We start from the raw sequence: 15,296 nt of genomic DNA on the forward strand, positions 1-15,296 counted from the left end.
GCGTCAAGATGTCGAAGCCCTGAGACTACGACTGGATGCCCATGATAAGGCCCTGCTGGCGCGAAAGTCAGTCATTGAGGGGTTCCTCTATAATATCCCCCCGCCCGCGGTCAGTGACGTGGTTGATCCACTTACGACAACTGAAAACGTTGATGACGTTGAACATCAAGATTAATTCGTCGGTAGGCACGAAGCACTCGCCTCACTTCAACCTACAAATACCTGCGTCTCTCAATAAATTTCAATTCATCTTCTACTTCCTCGGGTTCCGTATCATTACCACAAAGGTCAATGATGTGTCGATTCTCCGTTGCCATTGAACCAGTGGGATCGAAGTGACCCTGAATTCGCCAGCCACAGCGCTCAAACACGCTTGCCATACAATAACTTTCAAACCGGCGAAATGTTTTCACTACAAACGGTAGTAAATCTTGTCCGCTTTTCTCGTTGTAATACCTCTGGAATGCCTTCTTGATGTACCCAAACATGTACTCGATTGGGTTGAAGAATGGGCAGTAAGCAGGCAGAAATATTGGGACTACTTCAATGCTTCTAAGGAAGTGGACAACCTCCGGGTGCCTGTGTATCGTCGCACCGTCCAAAATCCACACCGAGTTAGGGCCTGGATATTGACGAACGTTTCCTCTGCTTGTATACGCAAAGTCTTTGCAGCACTTGACGAACTCAACACGATCAAAGGTTCCTTCGGTGTTGAAGTAATCAATTACACCGTGAACATCAATGAAAGCTAAGATGGGCACCCTAGGTTTCCTCTGGAAATCACCTCGAGTAGCCAGCGCTTTCCCTTTTAGAGTATACCCTCTCTTTCTTATCATCCCTCGATTGTCAAAAGAGACCTCGTCAAGAAAGACAAGGTTGTGGTGAGTCCAGTCAATGTTGCTCAGTTCTTCAACGAATCTAAACACATCTTGCTCCTTGATATGCATGGCACGCCTCTCGAGAACTTTGTAGGTCAATCCACAGTCGTGAATAATCCGCCACACTGAAGACTTTGAAATGCTGATGTGATGGGCGTGTTGGAAGGCATGTTGAGCTTCATCAAGGTACGCAAGCGGCTTCTCCGAATAGATATCGCAGATCCATTGCCTATGATCTTTCGTGAACTTCTTGTCGGTCGTCGACTTTGCCCGTTCGAATGTTCCCGTTGACTGGTAGACTTTGATCCAGCTACCAATCGTTTTGACGTTTTTGTTGTACACACGCGCGAGGTCCTGACGCGAAGAGCCGAGATAATAAAAGCCATACAAACAGTGAAACACTGTATTTGGGTGCGCATGCTGTTTTGTAGCAGCTTCTTCCATTTCTCGCACTTCAACCGAGCAACAATAGCTCAAAATTAATGGCGCAACAACAAAACATGTAATCTCGTCACCGTATCCAGCAATGCCAACCAAAAGTGTTGTACCTACCCGACTAGAAGGTTTCCAAGCACTAGATGTTGCAGTTTGATTATTCGTAGTCCCGAAATCTGCGGCTCGTATGAACCTGGAACACAAGTAATAAGGTTAGCAAATACATCACTACATGTACCACGGAAGCTTATTCATGATACACCGTGCCAGCGAGCAAGTGCCTGTGTCCTAGTTGCAGTAGGAAACACCAACATCCATGGAGAAGAAACGTCAAAATGAAAAGCAACGCGCGCCACAATATATGTTAGCCAATCGCGTCGATTTGGTTACTGAATGGGTTGACTTAGCCAGCCTCTCCGCGCCGGCAAATTCGAGCGAAATTGACAATACCAGTGTACTATAAAACGAGTACCCCCACTTTAACCCCTTAGTTCCTTTATGTTGGATCTTCCAACATAAGGGGTGTATACCCTAATTCACTTCTGTTGCACCTTTTATTTTTTGTTTAGGTCCAACATAAGCAAATCTTATACCTGAATTTTGTATGGGGCAACGGTCCATATCCCCCCTTTCCCCGCTATAGTGAGATGAAGTCATTGATATGAGTGTAAAACGGTCACATGCACAGGCTTAGGTTTAGTTTGGTTGAATGAGTTAGAAAAGGGAGGTACACACCCACTATCGAGCGAGTGGCCACCAGCCACCAACCTCCTCACTCTTCAAAACGACGGCCGATAGCAACATGGTTGCACCGACACCCAAGACACCGCGTCACCACCTCACCGAGCAAGAAAGGCGCCTCTGTCGCGAGGCTCTGCTAAGTGAGCGTCACGAGCGCAGCATTCGACGGACAGAGCAGAAGAGCGGCAGCGATGGAGCATGGCAGACGAAGGCGAAGAAGGCGACAAAGAAGAAGGCTGCCAAGCGCACAACGGCAGATATGGAGGTGGCGCAGTATAAAGGTCTGTATATTCCTTCAGCAAGTGCTCAGGTTGCAGACACGGCGGGCGAAAAAGAGGGCTCGCGAAACCAGACGATTGCTGAAGCAAAGGAGACGATAGAGACAACCGCGATAGCGGATGCGATGGAGGTGGAAGCAGACCACGAGACGGAGGTGACAGAAGTCGTCGCGGACATGGTTTTGAGCGTTGAGACTGCGCTGCCTGCCCAACAGTCTGGTATCGCGTTAGCTACTACTGATTCCAGTGCTGAAAAACGAAAGCGTAGTACTCAAGTGCCGACAAGAGAGCATCGCCGCGCTCTCCTACAAGAAGACAGCGATGGCGACGATGACACGGTGCGTTTTGTTCGTTTATCCAACCTAGAAGGATTGTGGCTGACAACATGTCTAACATAATATCCAACGTACGTGATGTATGGTGAACAGAGAATGCAAGGTGACGAAGACGAGAGTGTTAACGAAGCAGACGTTGTGCACAGTGTACCTGCGTGTGTTATTGACACAGACCCTAACTTTATGGACGAAGGAGCTGACGAATGCACCGGGCTCAACTCCGACGAGGACCCAGAGCTTCGTGAGGAACCTGAAGACGAAGAGGATGCTGATGACGATAGTTGGGACGGTGACTGGGACATTGGAGAGCTGACAGATGAAGATTCGGACCACGACATCGAGGAGCTTCCAAACACGGCGTGGTTATCCGCAGCGAAGAACGCACCACTGATCACTGCAATGCGTACCGATGGCTGGGAGTATGGTACGTTATGTTGGCCGAATCCAACATAATCCTTTCATTTTGTTTCTGAGTTAACATAAAGGCTAACATAGTTTTTGTCCTTGTGTGTTGTATCTAGACGCGACTAAATTTGGACCTGACCCAACGTATGCTGGGTTGTATGATGGGCCATACGGACCAAGTGACAGCGTGCTACGCCTTGGGGACGATCCGCTGGCATTGCTCTTCTTTTTCCTGCCGCCGAAGATTTGGTCCCAAATTGCTGTCGAAAGCAACCGCTATCATACTTAGTCAATCCCTACGAGGGCCCGCTCAATTAACAGACAGCAACAGCGTAGTGGTGGCGAAGCAGAAGATCTTGCTGAGATCAGACGGCGGTTGTCAGCAGTTGAAGAAATACAAACTTACGAGGTCCTTCAAGTTATGGCATTGCTGATTGCACGTATGTTGGTCCCCATCCGGAAAGGCATTGCAGCGCATTGGTCAATGAAGAAAGTTGGAGTTCTACCGTCAAACCGCTTTAGTCTCGTGATGGGAAAGAATCGTTTTTTTCATATCATGGGATATCTACACTTTTCGAGCAACAAGTCGCCACAAGCCCGTACGGACCGAGCGTGGAAGATTCGACCGGTGCTCGATGTGCTACAGCGAACATTCGCTCGTGGATACAGAGCTCCCCCAGTCATCAGCTTCGATGAAGCAACACTGCCTTCGCGCTCGCGATACAATCCCATGAGGATCTTCAACAAGGACAAGCCCCACAAGTGGGGGACGAAGGTGTTTGTTGCTGCGTGTGCCAAGACCGCGTACTGCATGAGGTAACTTGAGGCAAGCTTCGGCTTGCCTTTTTTTTTGGCCCAAGTCCTTATGTTGACTTGTCCAACATAAGAATCCTGCGCCATCTGTTGATACAACATAATATTAACATAATCGTCTCTGTTGATGTGTTTGCCTGCTAGAATTGAGATTTATTGCGGGGCGAAGCCACATCTACAAACTCCTGTTCCAAAGGATAACAACACTGGAGAAGCGGCTGTACTTTGAAACATGAAAGCTCTCTTATCTCCGTCACCGACGTCTCCATGGAGATTAGTCGTCACCGACCGTTTCTACACGTCGGTCAAGCTAGCGCTGGAGCTGCTTCATTATCGGATGTATCTAACGGGGACGATACAGACGGATAGATCAGGTTACGCTGCTGGAGTGATCACTACGAAAAAAAAAAAAAGGTGAACAGGCGCGAGGTACTGGTGCCTCCGCAAGGTACCATCAAGCTGGCTCAAAACAAGATGTTTCCGCAACTAACTGCTGCCATGTGGATGGACCGTAACCCGGTGCACCTGCTCTCAAGTGGGGGCAGCCGCCAAACCGGCACTGTGAGTACGTACTACATGCATTGAGTTCCCATTTGGGTGCTAGCACTAATTGTATTTGTATTCTAGTGAGACGCATCCACGGAGAAATGACGCCGGTGCCGGCTCCAGAGCTTGTTCGCGACTACCACCGCTGGATGGGTGGAGTCGACGTCCATGATCAACTCCGGTTGCAACGTTACAGCGTGCAACTTTGCTACAAAACACGCAAGTACTACATGACTCTGTTTCTGGGGCTTCTGGATATGGCGCTCGTGAACGTGTTTATCGTTCATCGACACTATCGAAAGGTAAACAACAGGCGCCCGCCAAAACACTTCTCGTTTTTTTAGGAATTGATGGAGCAGCTACTGGCAGTAGATTCAATCGAAGCGTTTGACGAGATTGAGGTAAGTCAAATGTTGACCAGTCAACATAACCTCATCTGCTTCAGCAGCCTTCCAACATAACAACTAACTTATGGTGGGCTTGACTGTATTGGAACAGCAAGCGACATCTGCGCAAGATAGAACTGCCCCTTCGCCGGCAAGAGCAGATTCAACACAGCTACAGGGAAGCGCATCGTCAGCTATCGACGGACATTGCTTAGAAGAAAACCCAGATACTGTCGATTGCGAGCAGGGTGTGAAGCGACGCCACCGATCATGCAAAGTCTGTGCCATCTACAAGGTCAAGCCTCGCAAGTTTACGAAATACTTCTGCCCGGAGTGCTCGAACGGGAACAAACGGTGCGTAGCTCGCTTGGTACCCTTACCGTAAGCTTTGGCTAACTCGTTTTGATTTAGTAAATACCTATGCAACGTTCCGCGTGAAGGCAGGGTCAGTACGTGCTTCAGCATTTGGCATGCTGATTGGAACAACGGCAACGACATCCCGCGCGACCTACTGCAAGAGCACAGGACACGTGAACGACCGCCAGCGTCGCGGCCAGGCAAGAAGCGGAGACGCAGACAGCAGGTAGGCGAGAGCGGAGCAAGTGCTGGTGCTGGTGCTGGGGAGTCGAGCGAAGAAGATGATGAAGCGGTGGAGGAGGAGGCGTAGTGGTTGCGCCGTCTGGTCGTACATGTCTATGCAAGGAGCAATCAATTGATACGGCACTTGATCTTTCTTGTTATTGGCTATAATAAATGAACTCACCGCTGCTGGACGTATGCAACAGCACAAAGATAGGCTAATCAATAAATAGTACATATCTTATGTTTATTTATACAGCATAGTTGTATATGATCGTCTCAATGTACTACATAAACCCTCCTTTATGTTGGAGAAAAAAATCCGTACTATACACACTGGCAAGTCGTTGTTACCACCCCGAACCCGCGCCAAGATATCCGGACTTAATTGAAACCCCATACAAATTCCTTTATATCTGTATATGGGACGAGGTCAAAATATACTCATATTTGAGGCCGGGAACTAAGGGGTTACAGTAAGAGGCTCAAGTATTATAATAATGCCACAGTACATGTACAGTAGGGTCTGTAAAAATGCGTTTAATTATCGCTTTTGGAATATTATATTATAATATTCGCCGTCGTTCTTGATTGGCAGATATTTATAGTTTTCATTTTCGAATCCTTCGCATCATGGGTGGTGATGATTCTTATGGGTGGCCAGCACACCGAGCGTATGCGCGTGGTACATAAGTTCTGACGGGTCGATATGTGCGTATGTGTCTTTAGAATGTCAGTGTGCGAGCGTCGAAGGCAACCGCGTTGTGCGTCAAAGGCGGTGGCGTGAACTTTGCGCCAAGTTCTACTACGACCAAGACGATGAGGCCAAACGCGTTTTAGACCACTTCGAGGCGAGTAAAGTGGACGAAATTAGGTGCGTTGGGGAAGATGAACTCGGGCGTTTGCAACCTAGTATCGAATAAGCTGGTGCATGTGTTACTTGCTGAAGTATCTCAGCTGTTGAGGAAACTGGGGCCGATGAGCAATTCAACGAGACTGTGCAACTGCACAAATGCATGGTGCCTAGCCATGACGAGAATTTCAATCAGACGTGTGTGATATCATTGCATGTGGAGGGAACGTTGGGTTTTGAAACGCTGATGAAGGTGTTGATTGTCCTTGCTTGACGCAGCATTCAGATGCTGGAAGTGGTGAAGAACGAAGTACGCGCGGGCTATCACGACCACGTTTCTAACCAAAGGGTGCGTGAGAATTTGAAGTGGGTTTTGAGTCATTTAAGTACACTGGTGCTAGTGCTAATGCCAATTGTTGCTGATGCTTCAGTATGCAGTGTTTGATACTAAAGCCAAGGAGAGCCAAGGAACGAATTTGGAGATCTGGGCGGATGACAATGCCCGGCAATATGTGTCAGTGCGTATACGGCACGACTACTTGCGCATGATGGGAAACCACACCAAGACGATGGAGCGTATGGAGGCGTTCATTGAAAAACATCTATCCAACGTTGGCTGCCATCCCTTCTTGGCGGGACTTCTTACTGCGCTACGGTGGAATCTGGAGAGCTCAACTGTTGTGGCGTGGAAACGTACGTTCACTTATTATTTAATGTTGTGGGTGATACCTTGCTGACCTGTCGTGCTGCTCCAAATTGTAGTATCGGACGCGGTATTCGTCGAAAGCGGCGATTCCGAATTCACACACAACGCGCTGGCACTATTAGTGCTCGCGCTCAATTTCAGCCACTGCGAGAGCGCTGTGATCGGCACCCCAGGCACAGGCGAGAGCCCACAAGTGAAGACTCGCGACTGGTATCTCGACCCGTACATGTCAGACCACGACATTCGACAACTAATGCGACTATTTCCAGCCGCAAAGCGTCTCGAAGGGAGACCTACTGGCACCAAAATGCTCACCAAGATGGATCGGACAAACGTCCATGGACAGCTAGATGAAAATCCCAAGTTCTTTGACCGTTGGTGCGTCGTGCTGTAAGAGCTTTTGAAGATACAAGTTGAAGTGGGCATATGTGTTACATGTATTAGCATAAATAAAACTAAAATAGAGCATATGAGTTAAAGGAGTCAGGTCTTTGAAAGAAAAAAAAAACTTTTATTCCACGTGGAAGTGAATTAGAAGCCGGTGGTGGATCACCACCATGTATGTGAGACGACGGAGCCCCTTACTGCTGCTGCTACTGGTGCTGCTGACGTTCGTGAGCAATGTGCACGCATTTGGCTTCAACTTTGGCTTTGATGGGGGTCACCACGAGCATCACCACGAGCATGAACATGAGCACGTCGACTTTTACGAGACGTTGGGACTGACCATGGAGGCGTCCGAAGCTCAGATCAAGAAAGCCTATCGCAAACTGAGCCTTAAATACCACCCAGACAAGAACAAAGGCGACGAGGAGGCTGAGGGCCGCTTCCACGAGATCTCGCGCGCCTACGAGGTGCTATCTGATCAGCAAAAGCGGCAAGTGTACGACCTTGAGGGCTTCGCTGGTCTCGAGCGCGACGAAAAGTCGGGCGGCCGCCCTTCTAGTCCATTCGATGCCTTTTTTGGTGGAGGTGGAAAGCAACGCGGTCCTGATGCTGCCGTGGACATGCCCGTGACACTGGAGGAGCTTTACAACGGAGCCAAGAAAGAGGCACAGTTCGCTCGAAACGTCATTTGTCGCAAGTGCCGCGGCACCGGAGCTAAGGGAGGAAAAACTACTAAGTGCAAGACGTGTGGTGGCTCGGGGCACGTGCTGGTGGAGCAAAATATGGGGCCAGGGTTCACCGTGCAGATGCAGCAGCCGTGCCCCAAGTGCGGTGGGCGCGGCAAGACCTTCAAGGAGGCATGCCCGTTCTGCCATGGTAACAAGGTCGTGAAGGAGGACAAGGTGCTAACAGCGGAGATTGAACGAGGTATGCCGTCCACCCATCAGATTGTCTTCGAGCGCGAGAGTGAGCAGCGGCCCGGTATGGTGCCAGGCGACGTCATCTTCCGCCTGCACCAGGTGCCTCACCACCGTTTTCGGTACGTCGACATTGCTCTAGATGACCATTTATCTTACTAACACTAGTTTTTTTTAAGCCGCGCGGGTGATGATCTGCACCACGACCTCGAGATTTCGTTGGAGGAGGCGTTACTGGGGTACAAGAAGCCCCTGAAGCACCTAGACGACCGCACCATAGTGCTGACAAACTCGAAGGTGACAACGCCCTTTGAGGTCCGCACAGTGCAGGAGGAGGGCATGCCCGCTCACAACTATCCGTCTCAACACGGCAACCTGCACGTGCATCACGAGATTCAGTTTCCGGCGATGCTCTCGGCTGAGCAAAAGGAGCTTGTGAAGCAGCTACTGCCTGAAGACCTAATAGTGGCAGTGAAGTAACATCACAACAAAAATGGAAGTGGTGAAAGTATGCTCACGCAAATGGGTTATTTTCATCCGATTGGTAGAAAACCAACATGGCTACATAGTACTGTTCCCGTCGTTCAAAAGCGCAAAAGTCCACCCACCATGGCGAGCGTCGAAAGCACCACCACTAGGACGCGCGAACAGTGGAAAAGTGCGCTACCCTCGCTATTGTATCAATATTATTAGTGCATCTTTGTGCTGTGTATCTTATGTCCACCTTTTGACTGCGAAACAGCGGAACAATTGGAGCTCAAGGAGCAGTTGATCGAGACAGATGCGGTGCAGTGGCAGCTTCAGTCTGATACTGGCGGTGCCACTCCAATTGAGAGGACCGGCAATTGTAAATTGTTAAGGAGAGTTGCGGGTGTGGATATTAGCTTCCTGAAAGGCTCGGACGAGCACGCGTGCGCTTCGGTCGTAGTGCTCGACTTCCCGGCGTTGACGGTATTGTACGAGGCCTTCACCTACGTGTCCCTTCCAGCTCCGTATATTGCCGGCTTTTTGGCATTTCGAGAGGTGCCCGCGCTCACAAAGCTGTACGATGATCTCCGTCGACGCCGACCCGGTGGGTAGCTAGCAGTGTTGTCGCTCATGAAGTTGTGGAAGTTGTTGTGTTCCGGTGGCTAATGCTTGTCTTCATTATGACCAGAGCTGCTGCCTGACGTGACGCTGGTGGACGGCAACGGTGTCTTGCACCCTCAGGGCTTCGGTCTGGCCTCACACTTTGGTGTTCTCGAGAATATCTCAACCATTGGTGTAGGCAAGACATTTCTTCACGTCGACGGTCTCACCAAGCCCGATGTGAAAGCGTTGATGGCCAAGGCGCGAGAAGATGGCAGCGATCTCGTCAAGCTCACAGGAGAATCCGGCAAGGAAAGAGGTGGTTAGGCGTTTTAATGTTGTCATTATGCTCACATGTAGCTATGATCTGCCTACTGTGCGACCTTTAGGTTTGGGGAGCTGCGCTATGCGGCACAACTGGCGTCAAGAATCCCGTCTACGTGTCGGTGGGGCACATGCTGTCGCTGGATGCAAGTGTAGCCATCGCCCAAGCTTGTTCACAGTACCGCGTTCCCGAGCCAATTCGCCAGGCTGACTTGCGCTCTCGAGAAGTAATACGTAAGTGGGAAAACGCAGGAGCTGTCGATACGACACTCGACATGTACCATGCATATGCATCATCTGGCACATAGGGTCGCGTTTTCACGGGATACATTCGAGTTGGAAATAGACACTTGATCAGGTGGGGGGACATGCAAGGACATGAAATGCTTGTCATTTCTCAAGTCGAATTCTACAATAATTTAGATTGTTCTTTATGGAGAAGGTCCGAGTTAAGTAGAAATACAAAAACAAGCTACAACTGCAGGCTAAGCGCCATCGAGAGGAAGCGCCAATCATGCTGGGGCTGTGATGCAACAGAAACTCCGGACGAAGAGCGCGGAGATTCCGTGTCACATTGGCTCCAAGTCTGATCCACCTTGATCTTGTTGCTTCCAATTGGGGATGTCGCTCGCCAAGTTTTGCCTTTTTTCTCGTTGTCAAAGCTACGCAGTAAAGTGGCGAGAGGGAGGAGGTTCCATTTGATCTGCTGTTCGACATTCTCCAGCTGAGCCAACGACACTCGGCGCAGTCGATCTGGGTTCATTAGTAGCAGCGCTTGCAGCTTCTCGAGTGTCTGGACGGTGCGCACGAGCTTGAGCACAACTGATGGTGTCACGGATGCGTCGGGACAGGCTGACCCGGGCCCGTAGGTCAGCACGGCCTTAAGCTCCTGGACGACCATGCCGATGTCGCCCAAATACTTGCGCCGCAGCTCCGCCAGCTTGTGCGCGTTGTACTTTTCTGTAGCTGATGTTTTTGGAGGTGTAACTACTGGGACGGATTTCGGAGTAGCGACGCTCCTCAGCGGAGGCAGTGGCGGAAGCGAGATCGACACCTGGGGCAGCATGGGTGGACTGAGTCGCACGCGCTTCTGTTCGGGCGCTTTGCAGTCAGGGTTGTTTCTGTTGAGCTGCTTCTTAAGAGGGTCCTGTGTCATACTTTGAAGTTGTTGTCGATTGATGTGGCTGCTTGAAAGCAAAAGCGAAAATGGGTTTTGATTTTCAGCTTGGACAGTTTCTTTATAACTCGAAGGAAAATATAAGATTTTTAATCACGAAAGAGCTAATAATTAGAGTAGTTTTGGCCTTTGTATGCGACATAAATCTGAGCTAATCGAGCTACAGTACAGTCAGTACCTAAGTCAAGTTGAACGACTTCTGATTGGATGTCGTGTAGCGTTTTGTTTCGGCCAGATCGGCCAGCCTGCATTGTTTCCTTGTTAAGATTTGCTCTTGGAGATAATCGCATAGGTGAAATTTGTTGTCGTCGATAGAGATCCCCAACTTTTCGCGCAAAAAAGAGTACTCTAGTTTTCAAACTGAAAAAGCAAATACCTTTTTCTAACGTGTCTGTAATTCCGTACCAAGAGTTTGTCAACTCGCAGGCATTGCCGACGGTCTGTATAGCGCAGTGCGCTGCCTTGTTGGTGAACTCCGAGCTCTTCGCTCGGTTTACGCGATCGGCAGGTGGTAGATGTTGAAGCTGCCTGCTCAGTGAGAAGTGCTCACCGAGTGTTGGGTGTCGCAGAAGGTGGTCGTCGCTCAAGGTTGGTGATATCGGTTTCTTCATGTACTCGTGTACCAGAATATTGACAGCATCGAGGGTGAAACTTTGTCTATCTGTGGCCGTTTTTGAGGCTGGACAAAGCCAACAAATTACGTTTGTAGCTTGCCCAAATTATCCGCAATCATATAGACCTCTTTAACAGAATTCCATTATGCTTTGCAGCGATTTTGGCAGAGAGAGTTTGAATTTGCTGGACTTAGAAGTAGCAGGTGGTGGGTTTACGGTAATGCGAGTTCATAAGACCGTGATGCACGATGATTTTTAGGAAAGCGGCCTGAATTGCACTTTTGAAACTGCAATTTGCTGCAGTTCGTTCAACTACGCCCGTAGCTGTACCATCAAATTACCGGCAGGATGCATTTACCACGCAAACATAAGGCACTGCTTGCTGGTGTAGCCAGCAATGCACAATACCGCTACATGCAATAATGTTTTACTGCCTAAATATTTTTTTTGTTTCTTTTAAACAAAAAAGGTGGTTGTTTTACCGTTAAAACAGTAAAACCACCGCCTAAATAATCTCCTGGACTAGAATATGGCCTCTTACTGCGGCATAATAAAACTCAAGTATTAACCCAAAAGTCTTTAAATCACAGCAAGAATTATTTATTAAATATAAACCTTTAAACCTTTCAAATTTGAACTTCAAGTGAAGAAATAATCATTATCTGTTTTGACAGGGATCGAAACGCTGCAGGCCGGATGTCACAAAGAAGTAGAAAATGACGGAGCAAGATCGCATTGCCAACGCTAACGGAGCTGCTTCATGTAGCGCCGCTCCCACTTCCGTGCGAGCCTTCGAAGGTTTTTTCGCTCCGAAAACAGCTGCCAACAGTGCGGAGGCTGTGTCGCTCTTCAAGCGCTTTCAGCTCGAACCTCCGTCTTGGGACGAGTTCCAACGGAAAATCGCCCAACTGGAGAAACCTGAGGCAGACACTACGAATGTCCCAAGACAAGTCAAGGTTGTGTATTTAGTGCGCCACGCCGAGGGCATCCACAACGCTACGGCCAACGAAGTCGGCCCCGAACTGTGGGAATCTGAGCTTGCGTTCCAGGAGAAATATTTGGACGCAGACCTCACACCGTTTGGCATCAATGACGCACAGAGCAAAGGGCCGGGTAGTGTAAAGGCAGAGCTGGAAAAAGGCATGCCTCCCATTGAGCGGGTGATTGTGTCGCCGCTCTCTCGAGCCATTCAGACTGCTAAGAACTTCTTTGCGAAAGACCAGGTACCGGATACGCCGTTCGTCTGCATTGAGAGTTGCCGCGAAATTCTTGGCTGTCACACATGCGATAAAAGGCGTTCGGTCTCAGAGCTGAAGCTCAAGTTTCCGGACGTGGACTTTTCAGCCATCAAGGACGACAACGACCAGCGACGCATCGCGAGACGGACGCGGAGATGCAGGCTCGAGCAAAGGAATTTTTACTAGAGCTTTTCCGTGAGATACCCGAGCAGAATGTTGCTGTTGTGACACATTCAGGCTTTATGGAATCGATATGCGCTGTCGTGCTGAACATCCGAATCCACCCTGCCAATTGCGAGGTCATTCCTCTCGTCTTGGAGGCGCTTTAATCAGCTTCTGCGACTTACTGTCCGTGAGAAAGACAACTTCGTCGCCGTTATTGGCTGTTGCTACGGTACGGAGGAATTCTTTTCTTTCCATCCACCATCTTGTAAGAAAAACTGGTAGCGCTTGTTGAACTCGTTTTTTATTAAATTGAGAACGAATATAATTCGCCCCGCTTGCATCGAAGTGCCGCTCCCTTGTATTAATGCTACACCATTGCAGCTATCACGTTGCCCAGCGACGTTGAGCTATTAGTCCACCAGCGCATTCAGCAGAGCTTGACGTTGCTCCTGCACTTCTGGATCGGCCGAGCGAGCCTCTTCGTCCAGACCCTCAAAGATCTCCTCGAAGCGGTCGAACTGCACCCTGGCTCGCTCCATCTCGTCGTTGTTGTACAGCGTGATGGCGTAGTTAAGGTGAAACATGTGGTCTCTTCATCAATAACACACAGCAAGCAACGTCAGCAACGTCGTGCTAACATGATCACTAGGCCGTACCGTTCCATCTCGATGGCCTTGTCAAATGCGCTGCAGGCGTTCTCGAAATCGTCCAGACGACTCAGCGTGATGGCCAAATACATGTACGAGCTCGGGAAGTCTGGTTTGAGGTTAATGGCGGCGCTGAAGAAGTGGAAAGCGGACGCGTACTGACCCGTATTGAGATGCACGAGACCTAAATTGTACGACGTGATCCACTCAAATGGGTCCAAGTACAATGCACGCTTGAGGCAGGCCACGGACGCTACGTAACGCTGCTTGCCAAAGAAGCACATGCCGATATTGTTCCAAAGTTGGGCCGAATTGGGCGTCTGAGCCGCAGCCACGCGGTACTTTACGAGGGCAACGTCCATATCCCCATGGTCCTGGATGATCGATCCTGCAGCGAGAATGGTCTTCGGGTTACGGGGGTCGTGCGTTAGCGAGTTGCCCAGGTAGTCGAAGGCGCGGAAGTTTTCGCCTACGCGGAGATAGAGCAGTCCGAGGGTTGTTAGGATCTTCGGGTTCTCCGGTGAGAACTCTAGCGCTTCCAGATACACGTTAATCGCAGCTTTGAAGTCCTCTCGGAGCGTGTGCACTTTGCCCAGTTGGAGGAAAGTCGCGTCATGGCGGTTGATGGTGTTTGCTCGCTGGAAATTCTGCGCCGCGCGGTCGTAGTCCTTGAGGTACATGTGGCAAAGTCCCATACTGTGATAAATCTCCCAGTCGTCCACGCGTCCCATAGTCAAGATCTCCTCGTACACCTCAATGGCAGCCGTGTGTTTGCCCAACAGGTAGAGTGATCTTCCCACTTGTTTCAGATTTTCCTTGTTTTCCGGGTTCAAACACGCTGCAGCTTGGAACAGCTGCAGACTCTCTTGGATTCGTCCAGACTGACGTAAGATCAGAGCTTTAATGTACAACGGGTACTCGCTCAGACCCTGATGCTCTCGCAACACTCCTTCAATGACGCGCAGACATTCCTTGAACTCGGAGCGAAGGTACAGTCGATGAAGATACCAATTTCGAGCTGAAGGCTCCGACATGTGACTGCTGGAGCTCTGGCGTGCTTCATGGTGCGATCTAGGAGAGCGAATGCTGTCCAGCGATTTCTCCTTTGCCATCGTCACGCTTGGGTCTCCTCTACGACTTATTGCACACGAAGCGACGCGAAGATTAGATGCATGGCTACATTTGATCTAAAATGGACAATGGCTTTATTAAGTGGTCCTGAAAGCACAAAAATCGATTGTCAACCCGTGTTCTAAAATACCTGAGGTGGGTGTGACTTGGAGAAGTGGGTGGGTGAAAAACACCTGGGATTTTGTCTGCTTTACTATAGGAATGTCACTATTGTGCAGCACGCCCAAAGTAGGCAAGCAAGCACTTGCTGCTTGCGCCCTTCCTTCCTGCTTAGCTCGTCTCGCAGCTCTCTCTGCATTGCTCTAGGCCCCTTTACACTTCTATTCGACACGCCTATTGAATCTGCACCTTTGTAATCCACTTGAGGTGCTCCATTATATCCGCAGAATTGAGCTCTACATCATTATTCTCTGCTGCACCTCCAGTATCCTCGCAGGCACCCATTGGTGAGCATGGTGCAACTTGACTTAGGTTCGACTGGCATCTTGGGGGCACTAGCTTGGAAAATTGAAGAATAAGACAGGCACCGGGAGGAATGGATGGTTGTTGGAAACCTATACCGGTGCATTGCCCCCCCCCCCCACCCCTCCGATGATTCCAACAACAAACACCGTATACACCATTAAGAGAACTACCGCCTAGAAATCAGGGAATCACACGTCAACTTGTTCAC

The 15,296-nt window shown here is 49.6% G+C and overlaps 6 protein-coding genes across 6 annotated transcripts; 4 read left to right on the top strand and 2 right to left on the bottom strand.

Annotated features, from left to right (window-relative positions):
- Positions 1 to 6,535: 6,535 nt before the first annotated feature.
- Positions 6,536 to 7,349, top strand: PITG_02947 (uncharacterized protein; the record flags this gene model as incomplete). Its single annotated transcript, XM_002907754.1, has 3 exons — positions 6,536 to 6,583; positions 6,681 to 6,942; positions 7,012 to 7,349. The coding sequence occupies 3 exons, from the start codon at positions 6,536 to 6,538 to the stop codon at positions 7,347 to 7,349; spliced, it is 648 nt and encodes a 215-aa protein (XP_002907800.1).
- A 128-nt stretch (positions 7,350 to 7,477) lies between these two features.
- PITG_02948 (uncharacterized protein) lies at positions 7,478 to 8,782 on the top strand (the record flags this gene model as incomplete). Its single annotated transcript, XM_002907755.1, has 2 exons — positions 7,478 to 8,381; positions 8,439 to 8,782. 2 exons carry the CDS (start codon positions 7,513 to 7,515, stop codon positions 8,737 to 8,739), a joined length of 1,170 nt encoding a protein of 389 aa, XP_002907801.1.
- Positions 8,783 to 9,040: 258 nt separating this feature from the next.
- Positions 9,041 to 9,959, top strand: PITG_02949 (uncharacterized protein; the record flags this gene model as incomplete). The annotated part of the gene is made up of 4 exons (XM_002907756.1): positions 9,041 to 9,062; positions 9,125 to 9,331; positions 9,416 to 9,612; positions 9,717 to 9,959. 4 exons carry the CDS (start codon positions 9,041 to 9,043, stop codon positions 9,957 to 9,959), a joined length of 669 nt encoding a protein of 222 aa, XP_002907802.1.
- Positions 9,960 to 10,123: 164 nt separating this feature from the next.
- PITG_02950 (uncharacterized protein) lies at positions 10,124 to 10,807 on the bottom strand (the record flags this gene model as incomplete). The annotated part of the gene is made up of 2 exons (XM_002907757.1): positions 10,124 to 10,606; positions 10,667 to 10,807. 2 exons carry the CDS (start codon positions 10,805 to 10,807, stop codon positions 10,124 to 10,126), a joined length of 624 nt encoding a protein of 207 aa, XP_002907803.1.
- A 1,351-nt stretch (positions 10,808 to 12,158) lies between these two features.
- On the top strand, positions 12,159 to 12,866 carry PITG_02951 (phosphoglycerate mutase family; the record flags this gene model as incomplete). Its single annotated transcript, XM_002907758.1, has 1 exon — positions 12,159 to 12,866. The coding sequence occupies one exon, from the start codon at positions 12,159 to 12,161 to the stop codon at positions 12,864 to 12,866; it is 708 nt and encodes a 235-aa protein (XP_002907804.1).
- A 389-nt stretch (positions 12,867 to 13,255) lies between these two features.
- On the bottom strand, positions 13,256 to 14,636 carry PITG_02952 (sporangia induced Bardet-Biedl syndrome 4 protein; the record flags this gene model as incomplete). The annotated part of the gene is made up of 2 exons (XM_002907759.1): positions 13,256 to 13,436; positions 13,502 to 14,636. The coding sequence occupies 2 exons, from the start codon at positions 14,602 to 14,604 to the stop codon at positions 13,256 to 13,258; spliced, it is 1,284 nt and encodes a 427-aa protein (XP_002907805.1).
- Between the last annotated feature and the right edge of the window lie 660 nt (positions 14,637 to 15,296).

Source organism: Phytophthora infestans, genomic scaffold, assembly GCF_000142945.1.
Source record: "Phytophthora infestans T30-4 supercont1.3 genomic scaffold, whole genome shotgun sequence".
Taxonomy (NCBI): Eukaryota; Oomycota; class Peronosporomycetes; order Peronosporales; family Peronosporaceae; genus Phytophthora; species Phytophthora infestans.